This window comes from Globicephala melas, chromosome 15 (genome assembly GCF_963455315.2).
Source record: "Globicephala melas chromosome 15, mGloMel1.2, whole genome shotgun sequence".
In the NCBI taxonomy this organism is placed as follows: domain Eukaryota; kingdom Metazoa; phylum Chordata; class Mammalia; order Artiodactyla; family Delphinidae; genus Globicephala; species Globicephala melas.
In genome coordinates, this window is record NC_083328.1 from 20,316,680 (window position 1) to 20,339,866 (window position 23,187).

General features: G+C 49.1%; 1 protein-coding gene across 6 annotated transcripts; it reads left to right on the top strand.

Annotated features, from left to right (window-relative positions):
• On the top strand, nt 1–21,243 carry EARS2 (glutamyl-tRNA synthetase 2, mitochondrial). 6 transcript variants are annotated; one of them, XR_009559004.1, is made up of 10 exons: nt 3–298; nt 3,248–3,403; nt 6,613–6,802; nt 9,072–9,544; nt 10,670–10,778; nt 13,227–13,380; nt 13,495–13,625; nt 18,172–18,307; nt 18,754–18,981; nt 20,098–21,243. XR_009559004.1 is itself a non-coding variant. In XM_030871489.2 (10 exons), the coding sequence occupies exons 1-9, from the start codon at nt 160–162 to the stop codon at nt 18,835–18,837; spliced, it is 1,572 nt and encodes a 523-aa protein (XP_030727349.1). In that variant the 5' UTR covers nt 3–159; the 3' UTR covers nt 18,838–18,844; nt 20,098–21,243. The 6 variants fall into 6 exon arrangements, 3 of the variants coding, with proteins under 3 accessions (XP_060140631.1, XP_060140632.1, XP_030727349.1); XM_030871489.2 differs by having other exon boundaries at nt 18,754–18,844; XR_009559005.1 differs by lacking the exon at nt 18,172–18,307 and having other exon boundaries at nt 2–298.
• The last annotated feature ends 1,944 nt before the right edge of the window (nt 21,244–23,187 follow it).

The following is a 23,187-nucleotide window of genomic DNA, read 5'->3' on the forward strand; positions in this document are numbered from 1 at the left end:
GGGGGCGTGGGCTTGTAGGCTAGGGGGAGTGGGCTTGTAGGCTAGGGGGCCTGCGCCTTTAAGGGGCGGGGTTGCGCCTGCTGTGGCGGAAGCGGATTTGCTGGGAGGAGTCCCCGGAAGTGATGCACGGAGAAGCCCACGTGTGCGGTTCCACTCCACATGGCTGTGCTCCTGAAGAGGTTGTTGCATCCCCGGAGGCCCCTGGAGGCCTTGGGCCGCCCCCTGGGACGGCGCGAGGCCAGCCTGGGCACTCATGCCGGGCCTGCGGTGCGAGTGCGGTTCGCCCCCAGCCCCACAGGTAACCTTGGCGGACGTGACGCTGCAGGCCTAGGCCCACCGTCTCTTGCCCGCCCCCCGAACGTTCCGAGCGAATCCCTTCCGGTGGAGTCAGACTGGGCGGGTAGTGCGGCCTCATTATACAGAGGCAGAAATAGGTTTACGAGAGGAAAATTTTCACGTTGCCAGGAATTTCGTGTTTATTGTACTGTACCATTTCTTTGGGCCCCTTTTTTCTTTTGTGTATATAGTAAATGTGTATTGAGTACAAAATGTTTTAGGCGCTGGGGTACAGTGGACATGGAGAAAATAGGGCCCCCGCTCCCAAGAAGCCTACACTGTAGTGGCTGCAACAAACACGTATAAAAATAACTAGTTTTAAACAGTCACGTGTGTCATGCGGAAGATGAAGCAGGGTAGGGGACTGGGGGTTGGGTAGGATGCTCAGGGATGCCTTGCTGAGGAGGTGTCATAAGGGCTGAGAACCAGATAACAAGAAGGGGCTAGGTATGTGAAACCTATAGAAGGAACCTTCTGGGCAGAGGAAATTGGAGGTACAAAGGCCCTGTGATTAGTATTGGAGCCTAGCAAACCAGAGAGTCAGGCAGGGCCCCACTGTATACCCTAGCGGCGATCTTGTCAGGGCCTCCGCACCAGTTCCCCAAATTCTTTTCTCATCAAGGCAACCTGCTTGCCCTCTTCACACCAAGCGTGCCTCTCATTCTGAACTCCAGGGTCACAGAGCTACCTTTGTGACAAGGTCTCAGCTACACAGAGTGACAGGGGTCTTTCTCAGCAGGCAGTATCGTGTAGAGCGTGCTTCTCAAACCACCCCTGGTGAAAGGACTCATTTCTGATTTCCAGTCAATTATGGACTAATACTTTTATAAAATCAATATAAAGAAATTAGTAGAAAAAGGAAACTCGTAAAAGCATACAAAATATGAGACTATTGAATTCAACAGATATAAAGTTATTCTGTCAAATTGCTGTCAACTTGGTTGGCAACTGCCAACAGTTTGCAGACAAGCTCTGGTTTGGGTGCCAAGGCCTGGAATTGTCTGGGCCCAAATTTCTGGCTTTGCCACTTCCTATTTGTGTGGCTTGAGAAAATTATTTAACTTCTCTGAACCTCTTGAGTTTTACCATCTGTCAAACAGGGCTGGTAATAGTACCTGCCTCATGGTTTGAGCTAATGCAACTGAGGCACGGGGTAAGGACTGGTACTCATGGAAAGCACTTAATAAGCAGAAGGTTCCATTGTGATGATTTTAATTCTCCTTTCCTTGCTGATCTGTGGGAAGAGCCCATGTTGGAAAGGCTGTTGACTACAGATAGAAGAATGTAGATCATTATAATAACTAAAATTAATAGGGTACTCTGGTCAACATTTATGCCTCACAGCAACCTTGCAAGGAAGGTTTCTATTTTTTGTTGTTAATCTCTCTAACAAATTAAGAAATCGATGCACACAGAAGTCAAGTAGAGTGTCCAAGGGGTAGCAGAATTTGAATCAAGGTCTATTTGATCTAAAAGGTCTTGCTTTCAACTACTGGACCCCTGTCCTCTATCTTGGGGACCTCTGGTTTTGGTGGTGGCCTTGTAACTAGCTGAAGGTCACATACATAATCAGTGTTGAGCTGGAGTCTACCTGACTCCAGAGAAGCATTTCCTATCCCGTGCTGCCTCCTGTACTTGGAGATGCAGACAAGCTCATTGTGGAGACAGGGCCGTAGCCTGGCTGTCGTAGTTTATCTTATGACAGGGCCGAAAGCAAGCTCATCACACGAGATGAATTGTGCCGAAGCACAGCAGTAGAGGGCTGCCGTTCGCTCAGGCAAAGCAGCGCCGTCTGTCCTGCTGTGGTAGCTTTTATTAAAGCATTATCTATGTTTACATTTTAAGACTTGTTTTCTTAACATTTCAGAAATGCCAAAGCAGCAACATATGTTTCTATTGATTATACAGGCAATAACGGGCTTTCTTGAAAACATGCCGTGCTTCGTCCTTGAGCGCAAAAGCAGCACAAGTTTCCCACCATTATTTTGATTATACTGAAGTAGCACAAGGACATTTCCTCGCGTTCCCACCATTCTGATTATACTGAGGACATCTCATGGATCAGTGCCCAAAGCACTCAATGCTTCTTCGCAGGCCCCCGGTTTGCTGGGGGGGCTCAAAGCAATCAGGACTGTTTACAGTTCTGGCTTATTCGCCAGCCCCCAGTTTGCTGGGGCGGGGGGGCATGGGTCACGTCTCCTTTCCATGTCCTCAGTTATTCCGCTACACCTGGCCCAAAGAAGGAAGGGTAAGGGGGGAAATGACAGCCCTGGGAAAACTGTTCACTTTAACTTTTCAGTCAGGAATGATGAAAAAGTAAAATATTAAGTGTTTAAACTTGGGTGAAGAGAAATACAGTGGCATCGAATATTACTTTCGGTTAGTATCTAAAGCCAGCACTTAAAGTGTCAAGTAGACAAAATTTAAAATGTATGATGTGGATAGTCACGTACAGTGCATAGAGGGTATGGGCAAAATGTAATCTTACAGTACTTTTAATTAGTAGTTAATTTTTTTTTTTGTCCAAGGACTTCATTGAATTTGCATAAGTTAGATGCACGTGTGATGTGGCTTCACTGAATAACTGTCTGCTTCTCCTTTGGGTGAAACTTGGCCTTAAGGCAAATGTCAAAGTAGAATGATGGGTGCAGTTGGGGAGATTTGGAGCCATTTTACCCAATGACATGCTCCAAAACTTCAGTGTTCTTCCACTTCCAGGATGAGGGTAAATGAGTCAACCAGCCCAGTCCTCTTCTGTGGCAACCTGCCTGCCTGGGTGCCTGACGGGGAGATGGGACAGGGTAGCGCCATTTCTTAGACTTTGATGTTCCCTGAGACCTTGTGTCACAAGCAGAACTTACTTGCCCCTTGTCTTCCCCATCTTGTCTGAGCTGTTCTCTTCTTCCGCCAGGCTTTTTGCACCTTGGTGGCCTCCGCACTGCCTTGTACAACTACGTCTTTGCCAAGAAGCACGGAGGGAACTTCATCCTGAGGCTGGAGGACACGGATCAGACCCGCCTTGTGCCTGGGGCAGCGGAGAATATAGAGGACATGCTGGAGTGGGCAGGTGAGGCTGGCCGGGAGAGGCCCCTTCTTCAAGGAAGGCGCAGGGAGCAGGAAAAGGAGCCTGAAGGTTTTCTCACATGGCCCAGGGTGGAGAATGCGGAGTCCCTGGAGGAATGAGTACATTTGTGCTGCCTGGGGTGGCAGGTTCCACCTGGAAAGACGCTGAAGTTCCTGGGGCAGGGCAGAATAAAAAGCTCCAAGGCTGTTTGGAGATTCTTGTTTTTATCTCGGAATCTCACTTCCTCCTGGGAGCGGGCAGGAAACACAGGCCAAGTGGAAGATGGACCGGGAGTCTCCAGGGGTGTGGTAAGCCCGAGAAAGCGCCAGCCCAGTTGATGTGGGACTCCTGGCCCAGCTTGTCAAATCTTCTGATTTCCGGGAGGAGCCGGAACTCTGGGGTTTTTTTGTTTTTGATGACTACTTCCCATTGTTAAATCTGAGCTCAGATTTTTTTTTTTTTTAAACCACATTGTACGAGCCAAACAAAACACGTGCAGCTCCTTAAGTCAGTCTCTTTAAGGGAAGTTTAGCCCTGAGGCCAGCTCAGCTCAGGGAGGACGAGGAGGAGTGTATTTGTGTTCCCCAGGTCAGTAGCTGCCTTTCTGTCAGAACAGGTATGACTATTTAAGCTCGCCAAGGAAAAATGCCAAAAACACCAGTCTGTCTTGACATGTGTATTCTAGTCTCAGGTAAATCATTAACTAAATTTTGGGTTCCTGAAGGGCAAAAACTGATTTCATTTCTGTCCTCTACTGTAGAAGGTTATAGCAGAAACTCAGTTGAGATTAGTTGAATAAAAGAATTCATGCACCAAAGTCACTTACTGTGGTCCAGGTAGTGATAGTGTTCAAGCATGGAACCAAGACCCTGCACTCAGTAAGTAGGGGAAGACAGATAAATAACAGGTGAATTCATTCTTACTACAATATTAAGTGATGATAAGTGATGTGGAGGGAAAGGTAGCAGGCGAGGAAACCAGCAGAGAGCAGGTCTTGGAGATGGGGGGGGGACTTCCCCAGGGAGGGGACGGTAGAGCAGAGAGTTGCACAAAGTGAGGGGCCAGCCCTCTGGTTACCTAGGGGGAGAATGCTCAAAGCAGTGGGAATAGCAGATGCAAAGGCCCTGTGGAAGCTTAGTGCTGGATGTATTTGAGGAGCAGCAAGGAAGCCAGTGTGGCCCAAGCACGGTGAGGTAAACAGAGGACCTGGAGACGTGAGGACAGAGAGGTTGGCAGGAGCCCGTGATTGGCCACGTGGCGTGGAGCACCTGCTACACCGTGCTAGGCACGAGGGTACCGTGATGAGCAAGACTGCCTGATGTGTCCTGCCCCGAGGAGCCTCCAGCTCGGCGCAACGGTGTGAGCCTTCTGGTGAGGCAGAGGGCAGGGATCCGCACCCCAGGTGGCTCAGTTCTGGAGCTTCTTGCTTTGGGCATCGGTATGTAATTTACATAGGATGAAACTTACCATCTCAAAGTGGTCTTTAGTATATTCACTGAGTTGTATATCCACCACCACTCTCTAATTCCAGAACATTTCCATCACCCCAAAACGAAACCCTGCACCAGGCACTCCCTATTCCTCCTTCCCTCCTGCCCCTGGCAGTCACTAACCTACTTTCTGTCTCTGTGGTTTGCCTATTTGGGACGTTTCATTTTATGTCTGGCTTACACTTAGCATAAGGTTCGTGTATGTCGTAGCATGAATTGGTTCTTCTTTCCCGTTTATGCCAAACAATATTCATTGTATGGAAATAACACTTTTTACTTATCTATTCGTCAGTGATTGGGCATTTGGATTGTTTCTGCTTTTTGGTTATGATGCGTAAAACTGCCGTGAACATTTACATACTATTTTTTATGTGACTCTGTTTTCAGTTTTCCTAGTGGAGTCTCTCTTAAACCCTGGAGCATTCCAAATGCTGGACACGTTAAGGGTAGATCAGGAAGGAGCCCCAGATGCACCTAACCCCCCCCTTCTCTGACAAATGAAGAAATACCAACACCAACAGTACCAACGATGGTCACAGCCAGGACCTGCTGAGCACCGAGATGTGCCAGGCAAAGCGCCAAACCCTTCCCGTAGGCCGTCCCATTCCAGCCTCGTGATGCCCCTCAGCAGAAAGTAAATGTTTGTTTCCTTCTTTTGTAAAGGAGGAAATGGAGGCTCTGGTAGGTGTCTTGCCTGGCCTCAGAGATGGCCAGTGCACTTGAACCCAGGCCCCTCAGCCTCCAGAGTCTGTGTGACGTCGGGTGTGCAGGGTTAGCCCTGTCCTCTTCCTAATTTGTTTGAAAGCCATTTCAGGGCAGAAACACCGTCATCCAGCTCTTCTGTGTCCACCCTACCTCTCCCGGAAGCGTTTATAAGTTAAATCTATCCTTTGTGACCTGAGGAAACCAGACCTGGGGTTGGCGGTTCGCTTATAATAGGTCACATTTAATCTAACAGCGTATGTTGCAGCTGTTCTACATGAAGCCATTGCACTAAGCACTGTGTAAGCACTGGTGCGTTTACGTCTCGGTCACTCTGCACAGTAGACTCTCAGCTCCACTTTTCAGAGAAGGAAACCGAGGCTTAGAAAGGCTAAGGAATGCAAGAGGCAGTCCACCAAGTGGTTAAGAGTGCGGACTTGGGGCCAGCTAGCCTGGCTTTGGTCCTTGGCCAGGTGAAATAACACAGCCCCTCTACGCCCCCATGTCCTCCTTACTGAATGGGGGTAATAACGGCCCCTACTGGGTGGGGTGGTTTTGAGCTTTAACAGCGATCACAAAACATAAAAGCAGCCTGGAAGGTGCAAGGCACTATCCCTCGTGACAGCCAGTCAGGGGCAGGGCCAGGAGCCCAGCCAGGCTGAATGGGCTGTCCCTGAACCACGCTTCTTCTCCCAAGTCCCCTGTTCCAGCCCTGCTGGCTTCTCCCTCCCCAGGGCAAGGATGGAGGGAGAGGACGTGCCTGTAAGGGCATGGGCCGTGGAACCAGTGCACCTCCATCCGACTCCTTATCCACCAGCCACATGATCTTGAGCGTTAACCTCTCTGTGTTTTAACTCTTCATCTGGAAAAGGGAAATCATAAGAGTAACAGCCTCATGGATTGTCAGGAGGGTTAGAAGCTTTGCTATATGTGTAAAGCGCTTATAACAGTGCCTGGGAACCAGTGTCTTATGCATCGTAGTTATTACCGTTTGGTGATTATTCTCTGCCTGTGTTGTAGGCATCCCCCCTGATGAGAGCCCCCGCCGGGGAGGTCCTGCAGGGCCCTACCTGCAGTCTCAGCGACTTGCACTCTACGCCCAGGCCACCGAAGCTCTGCTGAAGAGCGGCGCTGCATACCCGTGTTTCTGCTCACCCCAGCGGCTGGAGCTCCTGAAGAGGGAGGCCCTAAGGAACCATCAGACACCCCGGTGAGAGCCCCAGCCTGTCACGGGTGCCTCCCCAGGGGTGGATGTGTTCGTTAGCTCTTGCTGTGTAACAGATTATCCCCAACTGGCTTATCTCAGGGTTTCTGTGGGTCAGGTTTGGGCACAGCTTAGCTGGCTCCTTTGGCTCAGGGTTGCTCTCAAAGCTGCGTCAAGGTCTTGGCCAGGCTTGCAGTTACCTCGAGGCTGGACTCAAAGGATCTGCCTCCATGCCTCTCCGAGGCTGTTGCCTGGAGGCATCTGTTCCGAGCCACGTGGGCCTCTCCACAGGGCAGCTCACAGCTTGGCAGCTGGCTTTCCTCAGGGCAAGCCAGGGAGAAGGCAGGGGAGAGCGAGGAAGGTGGAAGCTACAGCTTCTGCATAACCTAATCAGGGAAGTGACATCTCACGGCTGTGTCGTGCTCTGTGCATCAGAAGGAAGTCACTAGGTCCAGCCCACGCTCAAGGGCGGGGAGGACATGGGAAAAGCACCATGAGGCAGGGATCATTCTCCTCTTCCCCGCTCAAATGGTAGCCCACAAGATACGTGTCATGCAGTTTACAGATCCCACTTACTGTCTTGAGGATCGGTCTGTACGAGTCCATAAATTTTCCTCTGCTTGCGTAGTATTCCATCACAGGGCTGTATCATCACTCACTTGATCAGTTCCTTTCTAATGAACATTTATGTTATCTCTAATCTTTTGTTACTAAAAAAAGGGAACGGTGATGAATAATGTTGACGTACATCGTTTGGCACATGTGCAACGTGTTTGTTGGGTTACCTCCCTAGATTTGGAATTGCAGGTTAATTTATAGCTTTGATAGATGCTGTCTAGAGGCACTCTACTAGCTTGTACTCCCATCAGCATCATAACATTCAAGTTCCGGTTTCAATGAACTATTTGGACAAGGGCTTGGATGCTCATACAAGGTCGTGCCATCCGCTGCAGCATTGCCTTTTTAATCATAAACGGTCTACTTGCCCATTGACAGAAGATTATTTTTTAAAATTACAATCATGTCCTATCCTGGATCCATACAGCCATTTATTTATTTATTTTATACATTTATTGATTTTTGGCTGCATTGGGTCTTTTTTGGTGCGTGCGGGCTTTCTCTAGTTGTGGCGAGTGGGGGCTACTCTTCATTGCAGTGCGCGGGCTTCTCATTGCAGTGACTTCTCTTGTTGCGGAGCACGGGCTCTAGGCGCATGGGCTCCAGTAGTTGCAGCACACGGGCTCAGTAGTTGTGCCTCGCAGGCTCTAGATCACAGGCTCAGTAGTTGTGGCACACGGGCTTAGTCGCTCCGCAGCATGTGGGATCTTCCCAGACCGGGGCTCGAACCCGTGTCCCCTGCATTGGCAGGCAGATTCTTAACCACTGCGCCACCAGGGAAGTCCCATACAGCCATTTACGATTGAACATTTAGCTCAGTGTCAAGGATGGTACTTACAAGTGTTACATTTGTGTATCATTTAGGACGCTTTTGGGAGCAAGTAACAAATACTCTGTTTAAAAGGGACAAACCAGAGCTTCTCAACTTCAATGTGCAGAAGAATCACCTGAGGGTCTAGTTAACGGGCAGCTTCTGATTCAGCAGGTCCAGGGTGGGTCCAGCAGGTCCTGAGATGCCGCATTTCTGACAAGCTCCCAGGTGAGGCTGACGCTGGAGGTCCACAGACCACACTTTGAGTAGCCAAAGCATAAACCACATAGACATTCATCTTCTCCTTCTGCAGAAGTCTGCAGGTGGGTGACTCCAGGATGAAGCCAGCAGCTTTGAGAAGGCGAGACTCTATTTTGGCCTGTTGCTGCCTCCCTTGCTGCCCCCCTCCCCCATCAGTTACAAGTGGCTGCAGCACCCTGTGGCTCGCCCGCTTCTCACTTAGAGAGAAAATCTTTCCCAGAACCTTCATCCTCCGCTACCCCACAAGCATACTTTTTTTTGAATCTCAGTGATGGGTCAATGCTTTAGGGGAATGAGATTGCATGCTAAGCAAAATCAGTCATGATTCACCCCCTTGGGTGACATTTGACGTTTCCTCATTAGCAAGGAAGAAGGGAAACAGGCTTGTGACTGCTGTGCTATGTTATCTCACTTAGTTCTCCCACGCAATAACCTTATTATCCCCATTCAAGACTGAGGAGACAGCTGTAAGAGGTAAATGACTTGCCCAAGGTCATACAGTTATCAGAGGCAAAGGTAGGGCTCACGCCCGTCACCACTACTCTTAGTAACTCTTAGTTACTGTGCTGCTCTGCTTCCCAACAGGTATGACAATCGGTGCCGGAGCCTGAGCGAGGCGCAGGTGGCCCAGAAGCTGGCCAAAGACCCCAAGCCTCCCATCCGCTTCCACCTGGAGAGGGAGGCGCCTGCCTTCCAGGACTTGGTGTACGGCTGGAATCGGCATGAGGTGGCCAGTGTGGAGGGGGACCCAGTCATCCTGAAGAGCGACGGCTTCCCCACCTACCACCTGGCCTGTGTGGTGGACGACCACCACATGGGCATCAGCCACGTGCTGCGGGGCTCCGAGTGGCTGGTCTCCACCTCCAAGCATCTGCTCCTCTACCAGGCCCTGGGCTGGCAGCCCCCGCACTTTGCCCACCTGCCCCTGCTCCTCAACAGGGATGGCAGCAAACTGTCCAAGAGGCAAGGGGACATCTTCCTGGAGCATTTTGCTGCCGCCGGCTTCCTGCCAGATGCCTTGCTCGATATCATCACCAGCTGCGGCTCAGGGTTTGCAGGTACCCACTCCCCAAGAGGTACTGGTGGAACCATAGCACTGAAGAGCCAGGGCCTTGGGTCAGGCCGCCTGGCCTTCAGTCCCAGCTGTGCCGCCCACTGGCTGTGTGATCTTATACATGTTCCTTCTCTTATTTGACAAGTGTTTATTGAGCCAGACACCGTGTTACGTGCTTGGGGCTACAATGGTGAACAAGGTAGATGTAATCCCTGCCCTCAAGGATCTTATGATCTGTGAGCCTCGGTTGCCTCATCTGTAGAATGGGCTAAGTGTCTACCTCACAGGGTTAAGTTAGGGTTCACTGAGCTCCTGACTATGAGGCACCAGCACAGTATCTGCCACACAACAGCACAAAAATTACAGATCCTGTGATTATTGTAATTACATTATTAATAGAAGTACAAGTAGGTACTCTGACAGTATTACTAGTATTACTGTGACTCTAGTTTATTCCAAGCTGACCAAAGACTTAGGCCCACATCTTGATGATGCACAAAATAGGATGACCTTTTGGAGGGGGGACGATTTCTGAAAATGTGGCCATAGTCTGCTTCCTGCTTTTTCTGCTCGTATCTCATTTAAACCTTAAAATATCCTTGAGGGGTATTTATTATCCCCACTGTTTGTTAGAAGCTTGTGAGGCTCAGAGAGATTGAGTAACTTGCCGAAGTCACACAGCTAGTGAGGGCTGTGGCAGAGGCTCAAGCCTAACCAGGATGCCCACTGACTGCGTGAGATGGGCCACCGCTCGTGAGAAGCAGCTCGTGCCTCAGCTCTTCTCACTCTGGCTGCACTTTGGAATCCACCAGGAAGCTTATGAAATGCAGTCCTGCTCAGACCCCATCCAAAACCAGTCGGGTCAGATCCCTGGGGCGCAGCCAGGCAGTGAGCAGGCTGTTCTTGCAGCTCGTGTCTTTGAGGGCCGTGAGGGTTGATTTAGCCGGATTGTTTTCAAGCTTTTTGTTCTTTAGTGACAGAACCCTTTCTGCAAATGAAAGCTCACTCGGGCCCTTGGTATATAAAATACCTAGAAGTCGAATCTGTTTGGGCAGCCTCCCTTGTGATTGAAGGTGGAATGGCAGGGTGGGGGGTGGGTGCTGAGCAGCTGGGCCTGCCTCACTTGCAGAGAACCAGATGGGCAGGACCTTGCCAGAGCTGATCTCACAGTTTGACCTGACCCGGGTCACCTGCCACTCAGCCCTGCTGGACCTGGAGAAGCTCCCAGAATTCAACAGGTGAGCGGGGAATCTGGAGCACCCCCAGGAGAAAAGGGCTCACCGGCTGATGCTGGGTCCCCACGGTGGAAGGTCTAGTGGGCTCTGGAGTCACACACACTTGATTTTGACCATGGGCTCAGGTGTCTAGTGCCATGTGACCACTGGTAAGTCACCTAACCTCCTCAAGCCTCTTTTCTCTAAAATGTTTTCTCACCTTAGGCGATTGTTCAGTTAAATTAAGCCTCAAACTATTTTGCACATAGAAAGCGCTCAGTAAAATGGCAGGTACGGTTTTTGTAGTCACCATTATTCCTGCTCAGCCCCTCCCCTACCCAGCCAACACAGTAACAGTGCTGTGTCATGGCGTCTGTTTTACATTTCAAGTAGTTCTTCCCTGCGAAACCTCCAGCCACAGTTACAGTTCGGATCACTGTTGCCACGTCTCAGGCTAAGGGCATTAGAGGGAAAGCCAGAGGACAGGTCCATACTTAAGGGCCAGGGACTCTTTGATGTCTTCTCTTGAGCCTTGGTTTGGGGGCAGGCTCTTCTCGGTGCTTTATGGCATGAGCCCAGGGGATTCACATCGACTGCGGGTGTGTCAAGGACGTTACTTCATGTACTTCCCACATCAGACATAAGGTCAGTTGTATGATTTTGCCCTAGTGTGCATACAAGGAGAGCAAGATGTCAGGAAGTTGAATAACCAGCCCAAGTTCAAGTTCACACAGTAATGATGGGCATCTTTTTTTTTATTATTATTTTTATTTATTTATTTTTGGCTGCGTTGGGTCTTCGTTGCGGTGTGCAGGCTTCTCATTGCGGTGGCTTCTTGTTGTGGAGCATGGGCTCTAGGTGCATGGGCTTCAGTAGTCGCGGCTCACGGGCTCTAGAGCACAGGCTCAGTAGTTGTGGCACACAGGCTTAGTTGCTCCACGGCATGTGGGATCTTCCCGGGATCGAACAGAGATCGACAGGGATTGAACTCCTGTCCCCTGCGTTGGCGGGCGGATTCTTAACCACTGTGAGTGGGCATCTCTTGAGTGGGGCATTCAGGAGCAAACAGCGTGCACATTGAATGCAGCCTGTTCTCTACCTTTCTTATCATGGAGAAAGCGATATCCCTGGGAGTAATGGAGTTGGAACGGGGGAGATACTTTGTGACCCATTCCAGTCCTCTGCAAAGCATGAAGGGGAGCCAGAGGGAGACGGCAGTGGGCTTTTGCTTGGGATAGATGCCCTCAGTTTTTGTGCAGCCGAAGCTGTTCTCTTTAGTTGTTTCTGTAATCAAGCCACTGCTATGATTATTTCAGTAACAGTTGTAAAGATAGTAGTTGTCATAGCAGTGCTAGTGGTGTGGTGGAGGTAGTGATGGTAACGAACATTTATCTAGCACTTGGCTACGTCCCAGGCCGTGGACTATGTCAAGCCTGATTTCTTTCTTCCCACTGTCTCATCTAACTACTAAGGAGGTCCTAGAAACAGTTTCAGTACAAATTTCATGTGATTTCTCTTCATTCGTTTTAGAAAGTGATGGTTTTGGGCCAGTGAGTGCTCCAGATTGCTTCCCAGACGGTCTCATCCTTCCACCCTGTGTTCAGACTCCCTGCCCGTCTCCAACTGCCGGGTGTGGCAGTAACGCAGGCCTGGTACTCAGTGCTTTACAGACAGCTCCTCATTTACTCTGCCCAGCGCCCTGTGAGGGAGGCCCCGTTGTTCCCACAGTAACAGACAAGCACCCTGAGCTCCGAACGGTTGTGTAACTTGCTGCAGACATCTGGCAAAGCTGGCTTCACCCACAGGCCTGTGCAGTCTCAGAGCCCATGAGATGATCAAGAGTCCCTTGCTGCCTGCCTTTCTTCTGCGGCAGGGACAGGGGCCCAAGCGCCTACAGAATGGCCCTCGGCCCCTCGCTGCTCGCTCTCTTGGGTCCCTCCAGTCGTGCTGGGGACAGGGTGAGGGCAGCCCAGAGACAGGACTGACAGGGCCTGGTTTGAGGCTTGGAGTCTTAGAGGCTTTGTTGCTTCTGAAGGAGGGAACAAGGCGGTTAGAAGAATTCTGAAAAGGGAAAGATTTGACCTGACAGGAAAACTTGAGCTTTTTAACTGTGAGCCGTGAATTCAGAGAACTGTGCCGTCTGGACATGGCTTTGAATCCTAGAAATCCATATTCTCGACCTCTGCCCTTTTGCTCCAGAGCCCCATGCTTTGAACTCTGCGAGGAGGCAGGCACCGCCAGGTTCTGCTTTGTAAACTCAGGTGCCTGTTGAGGCCAGGCAGGTAGCTCAGAGGAGGGTGGCGGGCCATGTGAGAGGCCCTGGGGAGCAGAGGGACGGGCAGACCTTCGGCACCCTCCTCTCTGCTCCAGCCGGAAGGTGTCATTCTTCAAACCCCACCCACTCCACTGGGGAAGAGGGTTGTCTGGGCTGGAGATGCCCGTGGCAGGACGGTCCCTTGGCTTCCCCGGCAGGCTGCACCTCCGCCGGCTGGTGAGCGATGAGACCCAGAGACGCCAGCTGGTGGGGAAGCTACAGGCTCTCGTGGAGGAGGCATTCGGGAGCCAGCTGCAAGACAGGAATGTGCTGGACGCAGCCTACGTGGAGAGGATCATCCTGCTGAGACAGGTGTGGTGTCGGGAGCTCGGGGGGGACCCAGGGAGCGGGTGGCGCCCCACTCCTCCCCCTCCCGCTGCGTCAGAGCCCCATCCCAGGACGTTCAGTGACCGCCTCTTCCCCCAGGGTCACATTTGCCACCTGCAGGATTTGGTCTCCCCAGCGCACTCCTACCTGTGGACTCGCCCTGCTGTGAGTCGAGCGCAGCTGGGCGCCATCTCGGAGAAGGTGGACATCATTGCCAAGCGTGTGCTGGGGTGAGTGTCCGCAGGCTGAGTTCAGGGTTCTGCACCTCTCTTCCCTCTCTCCCCACCAGGGCCCCCCTTCACTCCAGGGCTCGGCTGTCAGGCCTGCAGTACAGCCCCAGAGCTAGCGAGAGGTTCTCCGTGAGACGATCACTCACGGCTCTCTTGGCGGAAGGGCTGACCCTGAGGAGCCCAGGCTCTCCCAGGAAGAGGCGGTGGTCTGGCGCTGGGATCGGACCCACCTGGGTTCCGTTCCCGCCCCACCCCTCGCTGGCCCAGTTAGTTCACTTGCCCAGGGGGCTTCGATTTGTCCAAGTGACTGCACGTCCTTGAGCTTCCATTTCCTCATCTATAGGGTGGAGATGATACAAGGTCTTATTTTAACAGTAGCAGAACTCTCCAGATTACGAGGGCACAAAGTGCAACCAAAACGGGCTTAAGCAAGGGGGGGAATGATTGGTTTACGTAATTGCAGAGGCTAGGAGAAGAGCCAACTTGAGGTCCAGCTTAAAGCTGGGGCCAAAAATACGGCACCAAGACCTAATTTCTCCCTCTGCCCCTTTGACTTTCTCCCCCACTCCTCCACGCCCGCTACTCCTTCTGCAGGGGTTCTGTATCGGGTAGATGGAGCGTCGGATGCTCTACCAGACAAGACAAGCGCCTTTCTCCCTTACCTGCATCCAGAGCAGGCAGTTTGGGCTGAAGAGCTTTCTCCACATCTCCAGGGTCCTGTCATCCCTGGGTTTTGCTCTTGTCCCCATGGTCCATGGTGGCTCACAATTCAGCCAGAGGAAGAATGAGGGAAGGGAGAGGGGGACGGGATACTCCTCCCCCTTAGGGACTTGACTTAAAAGTGACACACTCGTTTCCACCTGCATCCCGCTGGCCCGAACGCCTGTCTTACGGCCACTCCAAGCTACAAGGGAGTCTAGAAAATGTAGTTTTTACCTTGGGGACCAGGTGCCCAGCTGAAAATTGTGTCAGTACACATGAGAGGGAGAAAGGATACCAGGGGCAGAAGCAGCCTCTCTCACAGTCTCCACTGTGGTGGTTAAGACAGCAAAACCTTAGCCTCCGGCTCCAGCTGTGTCCTAAGAGTCACTCTGATGGGGCCTGATTGGCCTGGTTTTTCTGTCTCCGAACTAGTCACTGAGGCCTGGAGAATGTGATGTGCTGACTGGCTTAGGTTAGGTCATACGTGGGACCCTGAGTGGACCCCTCCCCCCCGCCCCTGACCCAGCCAAAGCACATGGGCTGAGGATGGAGCCGGGTAGTTCCACAGGGAGAGTTAGGGCCTGTGGAGAGAGTTATAAAGATTAAATTAGATAATAATAGCAAACACTCGTGTGGGTTTGCTTACACATGTGCCTACAGCATGCTGTGTTATATATCATATACGTTAGATGTGTACACGGATAAGTGTGCATGCTATGTGTGTGTGTACACTTGAATTCAGAGAAACCTAATAAAGGAACTCCTGTTAGCCCCATTTTAGCAGGTGAGGAAATCAAGGCACAAAGAGGTTAAGTAACTTGTCTAAAATAATACAGCTAGTAAATTGAAGGAGCAGGGATTGAGACGCAAGCCGGCTGGGGCGAGAGACCGTATGTCCAGTCATATTCTCTGTTGCTTATCTTTGGTGTAAAGTACTTGGACAGCCCCTGATAGCAAGCAGCCATCACAAGTCTTCCCTCCTACTCAGCCCCCAGCAGAAAGGCAGTCCCAAACAGCAGCTTCCTTTGTGAAATGTCTGTGGATTCAAGGAAATGTGTATACAGCTCCATTCTTCCAGTTTTTTGAATTTAAAACTTAATTGTTATTAATACATTCAAACCTCTTGAACCTCTAGGTTTAAAACCTAGAAATTATTTTGAAAGGCATATATCAGGAGTCCCATTTTTAATCCTTGTCCCCTGTCTGCCCTGTTCCAGAACCCTCTCTGGATGTTACTACTATTCATAACTATATCTAAATAACCCTTAGTTTTCAGCTTTTTTACACAAAAGGTACAATACAGGGAATTCTCTGGTGGTCCAATGGTTAGGACTCAGTGCTTTCACTGCCGAGGGCCTGGGTTCAGTCCCTGATGGGCAACTAAGATCCTGCAAGCCAAGCAGTGTGGCCAAAAAAATACGATACAATAACACTGTTGTCTTTGGGTGGGATTTTTGTGTTATTTTTATTTTTTTAGTGAAGTATAGTTGATTTATAATATGTTAGTTTCAAATGTACAACATAGTGATTCAGTATTTTTATAGATTATACTTCATTTAAAGTTTACAAAATAATGGCTGTATTTCCCTAAGTGTCTATATGTGTTTTTTTGCTTGTTTGTCTGTTTGTTTTTCCCTTAACAATTTATCTTTAGATCTGTCCAGGGCTTAGAAGAGCATCCTCATTCTTTTCCCAGCTACAGCTATTCCCTTTTTATACCACTTTACTATGATTTATATAATTCATATCCTATTGGTGGACATTTGGGTTGCTTCCAAATTTTGCAGTTACAGACAATCACAGTGAGTAACCTTGAATAGACATCATTAAGCACCCTTACAAGTAAATCTCCAGGATAAATTCCCAAGAGGTATTATTAGTAATAATACTCCCTTAATTTAGGACATTCCACACGAGGCTGTTAGTTCTAGTTCACTGGGCTAATGTCTTACCTCCCCACCCCTGCCATGGGATTAGATTTTAGAGACCCTCGGGGGCTCCCACTGAAGGCAAGAAAGCTGACGCCCAAATATTTAGAAGCTGCCGGATCTCTGGAAGTCCCTCTGTGCCCACACCAAGGCCTGGACCAGCTCTAACATGCCCTGGCTGCCAGTGTTGGCTGCCTGGGGCCTGTTACTCTCACCAGCTCCTTGGCAGCCTGCTTCCCCACAGTGACATTGAGGAGTGTGTTTGGTTTTTTCCCACATTACATTTTTGGGTTTTTTTGAAGTATAGTTGGTTTACAATGTGTTAATTTCTGCTATATAGCAAAGTGATTCAGTTATACATATTCCTTTCCATAGTCTTTTCCATTATGGTTTATCACAGGATATTGACTATAGTTTCCTGTGCTCTGTGGTAGGACCTTGTTGTTTATCCATTTTATACATAATGGTTTGCATCTGCTAGTCCTAAACTCCCAATCCTTCCCTCCCCCGACCCCGCCCACCCTTGGCAACCACAGGTCTGTTCTCTATGTCTGTGAGTCTGTTTCTGGTTTGTAGATATGTTCATTTGTGTCATATTTTAGATTCCACATATAAGTGATATCATGGTATTTGTCTCTTTCTGAGACTTACTTCACTTCGTATGATAATCTCTAGGTCCATCCATGTTGCTGCAAACCACATTACATTTCATATTTTCAATATTTCCTCTTCTCCATTTCATAAATAGCAATCATGTGGTCCGGTTTTAAGATGCAATACAGATGATTATGTTTCTCAAATTGAAACTGAATTGCTCAAGTACTGGAGTGAGTAAGGAAATCTGCACTAAAAGGCTTTTTGTTTCAATTCCTCATGAACCCAGTCCCTGAGCCGGTAGCCCTCCACCCTGAGCTGATGTGGGGAATGGAGTGTCTGGGCCCTTTTGGGAGCAGGTGGTGTCAGAGGTGGCGTCGAGGATCGTCTGCGCTAGTGAAGATCTCCAGCCTCGGTCCCTCTTCCGTGTGGAATGACTCCCCCTGCCCTGCTCCTGTCTCTTGCTCTAACTCAGAATCAGGGCTGGGACGAAGTTTTTGCAAGTCGTGCTCTGACTAATTGGGGACTTTCTCTTGAGCTCAAACGTGCTTTGGGGAGAGGGTCTCAGCTGGACTGCCAGGAAAGGGGGGAATGGTTGCTGGCCTGTTTTAGTTCCTTAAGTGTTTCATTTGTGGGCAAAGAATGGTTGTAGCAAGTTGGCGGCAGGGACATTACTGGAGCTGGGGTCTCCCGATTTCCTTCTTTCAGCTCTTCTCCGCTACATCCCCCAGAAGTCTTGAAGCTGTGTTTCAGATCATTTCCCAGAGGGCTTCATTCTTCCATCCTATGTGTAACCCAATCCTAAGTGTCTTTTCAGATCCTCCTGCAATGTCTCTGAGCTCTTGGATGTAATAAATATTAGCTAATATTTAACTTTTTATTGAAATATAAGAGCTCATCCTTTCAAGTACTTACCATCTGTTCAGGCAATGTACTTAGTGCTTTACAAGTTTTAACTTAGCCCCACCATAGCCCTGTGAGGTGCAGACACTTATTATTCCCACTTTACAGGTGAGAAAACTGAGGCATGAAGATTACATGGCACAGGTAGTAATCAGTAAATCCTCTATGGTTTCCTCTTAGTTTCCCTATTTTATGCCCACTTGCTTGGATTCTCTGTGTTTGTAGTCTCTTGGTGGTTGTTTCTTCCGCAACTAGGATGGGGATGGGGGTAGTAGATATCCCCCACCCACAAGGCAGGCTTGAACATTGGTTGTGCTGTTAATGTATATTGTAGCTGATGGATGAATCTTCTGAAGTCCTCCCTTCCACCCACTTGCCACTGGCCCATGCTGGCCCCTTATAGACTGGCCCTCTTCTAGGCTTTTAGAAGGACCCGGTATGAGTTTAACTCAGGACATGCTGAACGGAGAACTGAAGAAGCTGTCAGAAGGTCTGGAAGGCACCAAACACAGTAACGTGATGAAGCTCCTCCGAGTGGCCCTCAGTGGACAGCTGGTGAGGCGGGTGGCTGGACTGTGTCCTGGAGCCCTCATTTATCCACTCAGCTAACAGTCACCGGCAGCACTAAGCTCAGTTTGGGGGCTGCAAAGATGAATGAAACATGACCACCCCCCTCATTCAGTCATTCAACAGACAATACTTACTGAGTACCTACCATGTGTAAGCACCATACTAGGTACAGTGGATACGGTAGTGAGTGAAACACATGTGCTCCCTGCCTTCATGGAGCCGGCGGTTGACTGGGGCTATTGGACCTACCAACCCAGCAAGAGCAGGCTTCTGGGACCCATCCTTAGAAATCAAAGCCCGTAAAATGCAGACTCTGCTCCTTGGGATGCAGGCAGCAGTGCTGGGGTTGGCCTAGGGGTAACTTCTGCAGACCAAGTTGGGTGTTCATTCCTCAGGCATCTTAAGGCAATGTTTTCTCTTTTTGTTCTTAGCAAGGACCTCCTGTAGCTGAGATGATGTTGTCCTTGGGACCAAAGGAAGTGCGGGAACGAATACAGAAGGTGCTTTCCAGCTAGAGAGAAGGTGTGCAGGACAGCAGAGGTGGCCACAGGAACTGTTCTTGTGGGACCTGCCCTCAGAGGGGAGGAGCAGGAGGCCTGGGGCCCATCGGAAGCTTGTGGAAGGAACCAAGAATGGACACACAACCTCTGGGTGCACAGGTGCATTTATGGCTCCACGCCAGGCCCATCCTTATCAGTTGGCCAGGGTCACCGAGCCCCCCTCACCTACCTGACGCTGGAAAGGAAGGCCTCACTTATGGTTCTGACACCACAGTACACAGCAGAGGTTAGGAGCTGGCTCACTGAGCAGTCGCAGCTCATGTTTTAGTCTGCTCGGGCTGCTATGAAAAAATAGCACAGAATGGTGGCTTAAATAACAGAAAATGATTTTCTCACAGTTGTGGAGGCCAGCAGTCCAAGATCAGGGTGTTGGCAGGTTTCGTTTCTCCTGAGGCCTCGCTCCTTGGTTTGCAGACGGCTGCCTTTTTGCTCTTTCCTCACAAGGCCTTCCCTCTGTGTGTGCCCTGGGTACCTCTGTTTGTCCAAAGGCCCTCTTAAGAGGACACCAGTGAGATTGGGTTAAGGCCCACCCTCACGGCCCAGTTTGAACTTAATCACTTCTTTAAAGGCCCTGTCTGCAAATTTTGTCACATTCTCAGGTACAGAGAGGTTAGGGCTTCACATGTGAGTTTTGAGGGGAACACAACTCAGCCCATGCATAACAGCTTGGCAGCAGCCTGGATCCCTGGGTCCCAGTTCTCGGGCCCAGTTTGACTTTGTTTTTTAATTTATTTATTTTTGGCTGTGTTGGGTCTTGGTTGCTGCGCACAGGCTTTCTCTAGTTGCGGTGAGCGGGGGCCCGCTCTTCGTTGTGGTGTGTGAGCTTCTCATGGCGGTGGCTTCTCTTGTTGTGGAGCACGGGCTCTAGGCACACGGGCTTCAGTAGTTGTGGCACGTGGACTCAGTAGTTGTGGCATGCGGGCTTAGTTCCATGGCATGTGGGATCTTCCCAGACCAGGGCTGGAACCCGTGTCCCCTGCATTGGCAGGTGGATTCTCAACAACCGTGCCACCAGGGAAGCCCCCAGTTTGAGTCTGGAGCAATGACTGACAAGCTGGGCTGAAGTGGCTTGTTAGACTTTCTTTGGGGCTTATAAGGGAAGAACCCACAAATCTGCCCAGGGGGAACACTTAACGTTTTATACTACTCTTTGTCCTTGGGCTTGGGGCAGCCTGTATCTCCCTTCCCTAAAGTTTGTCTCTTTCTCTTTTCCAGTTCTCCCCCGGTCCTTGGACTGGAGACCTCTACCCTGCCTGCTCTGCATCTTTTTCTTCATATTTGCCTCCTTCTTCCACCCATCATTTGTAAATCACTGTCTGTGGGTTTCTGAAATGAGATGTTCTTCTTGGGGTGAATAGGAATAGCTGAAGTGGAAGGAGGATGGTGGCCGGCTACAAAGACCCCTACACAGCTACTGGGCTTCCCCTTTGTAGCCCCCAGTCATCGCTGCCTCCTGGCATTCACACTGAATAGGGCTGACTTCTGTGTGGTGTGTCATGGCTTCCATGTTGTTCTCTTGGATCCCTTACTCTGTGGGAAGCCAGCTTCCACACTGTGAAGACAGTCAGAGAGACAAGGATCGGAGGCCTTTGGACAACAGCCGTATGAATGGACCATCTTGGGAGTCAGTCTTCCAGCCCCAGTCAAGCCTTCAGATGACTGCAATGCTGGCTGACATTTGACTGCAGCGTTCTTTTTTTTTTTTTTTTAATTGGAGTGTAGTTGCTTTACAATGTTATGTTTGTTTCTGCTGTACAGCAAAGTGAATCAGCCACACGTATACATATATTCCCCTCTTCCTTGGATTTCCTTCCCATTTAGGTCACCACAGAGCATTGAGTATAGAGTTCCCTGTACTATACAGTAGGTTTTCGTTAGTTATCTGGTTTATACATAGTAGTGTGTATGTGTCAATCCCAATCTCCCAATCCATCTCACCCCCTCATCCCCCTTAGTATCTATACGTTTGTTCTCTATGTCTCTGTTTCTGCTTTGCAAATAAGTTCATCTGTACCATTTTTCTAGATTCCACATACGTGTTAATATACGATATTTGTTTTTCTCTTTCTGACTTACTTCACTCTGTATGAAAGTCTCTAGGAACATCCTCGTCTCTGCAAATGGCACAATTTCGTTCCGTTTTATGGCTGAGTAACATTCCATTGTATATATGTACCACATCTTCTTTAGCCATTCCTCTGTTGATGGACATTTAGGTTGGTTCCATGTCCTGGCTATTGTAAATAGTGCTGACTGCAGCCTTCTTGAAAGATCCTGAGCCAGAACCACTAAGCAAAGTTGCTCCTGAATTTCAGACATACAGTTATGAGATAATAAATATTTATTGTTTAAAGCCACTTAGCTCTGGGATAATTTGTTACCCAGTAAGAAATTGCTAATACACTGTCCTTTTCCAGGGGAATAGGGAAAGGGGATTAAAGAATTTGCTGAGTTTCACAGAGACCTAATCCTTGCTTGAAAAGTACATCAGATAAAGTTCTTTGATGGCAAGCAATGGAAACCAGCTCTGCCTAACTTAGGTTTCTTGGAGACTTTAAGTTTATGGGAGTTTAAATTTGTGAGAAAGTCATAGACTCTATGGGAAAGCCAAAGAACCAGGTCTTGGAAAAGACAGGAACCAGGGAAGCTCTGAGCATGCAGGCAGCAGGAGCTCATGGCCAGTCTTGTCTGTGTTCTTCAGTGGGAACACATGAACTCTTAACTATTTTTTGTTATGGTTTCTCTGTATTTTTTCCCCTTCAGTTTTGGATGATTCAGCTAAAGATTCAGATTCTAAGAAGAGAGTGGTTGGGAGGTCATGTTACCATTCCTCAGCCAGGAATATATCCAATGGAGGAAAAGTTCCCAAGGAGAAGTAGGGTGGTTTTTCCAGAAGAAGGGGCAATGGCAGAAACAACAGGTGTTCCGCCAAAGGGGACACAGAATAATAATGCTTGCAATTTATTTTGCGTTCACGTGAGCCTCAACCACTTCTGGGTTTCAAATTATGCTGGTAGGGGACTTCCCTGGTGGTTCAGTGGCTGAGACTCCATGCTCCCAACGCAGGGGGCCTGGGTTCGACCCCAGGTTGGGGAACTAGATACTGCATGCATGCCGCAACTGGGAGTCTGCATGCTGCAACTAAGACCCGGTACAACCAAAATAAGTAAATAAATATTAAAAAAAAATTATGCTGGTAAACAGTTTAGTTCATCATCTCTTTAAATCTTCCCAACCCCATGAGACAGGCATTATTATTATGGTTGTTGTTTCTATGTTTTAGATAGGGAGACTGAGGCTCAGAAAAGTTGATCAACTCTTCTGAGGTTTTAGTATGAGGCTTACGACAACCCAGAGTCCAACCTCAACTCTTGTCACTCTGAGTGACATCAGAGGCTTCGATTCTAAGACATCAAATATGCTTACAAGAAACTCTAGATCTTGGTTAGGGAATCTGACTGTTTTAACAAAATGAGTGATCAAATTGCTGAGTCGATAAAGTTGTGGCCACTTCCTCGGTTGGAGTGAGTTGTCTGAGAAGCAGCATGTATCCTCTGCTCTGGGGTTTTGCTCAGGATCAGAAGGAATATGTAAAAGGACTTCACAGTTTAAATAACCTCAAGTCCGTCCCCCAGTGTTTTTTCAGAGTATAGTGAAGTGAAGGCCATAGAGGCCAACTGTCTAGACTCAAAAACTGGTTCTGCCACTTACTGTGTGACTTCTGTAGCTCAGTTTCCTCATTTGTTAAAATGGGGATAACAGTTGTATCTGTCTCAGCAAATTGTAAGAATCAAAATAGATGACATATGTAAAGTTCTTAAAACAGTGCTTGGCACTCAACAAATGTTATCAATTACAGTCATCCTCATCACCAGTATTTTCATCCTTAGAGATGCTGATCTTGGTTGCAACACATAGAAACACACTCAGACTAACTTAAACCATGAAAGTAATTTACTGGAAGATTTAGGACCCACAGATCCCAAGGGCAGGACTTCCAGCTGGACTTTACAAGAGACTGGAATCTGTACCCAAAAACCTATTAGGACCCAACACACTCACCTTTATCCCTCTGAAACTGCAGTTTCTAACCTTCGTCTCTGTCTGGGTGTCTGCTACTCTCATCTTTCTTCTGCAGGCTGGCTTTCTCTTATCTCTGCAGCTGTTGAACAACTGCCCCAGCCCTAAAGCTGAATCATCGCCCCTCTGCTACACTGCCAATTCAATAACTAGTATTCCATGTCCAAAATCCCAGGAGAGAATCTGATTGGCCTAGCTTGGGTCAGCTGTCTACCCCTGGTCCAA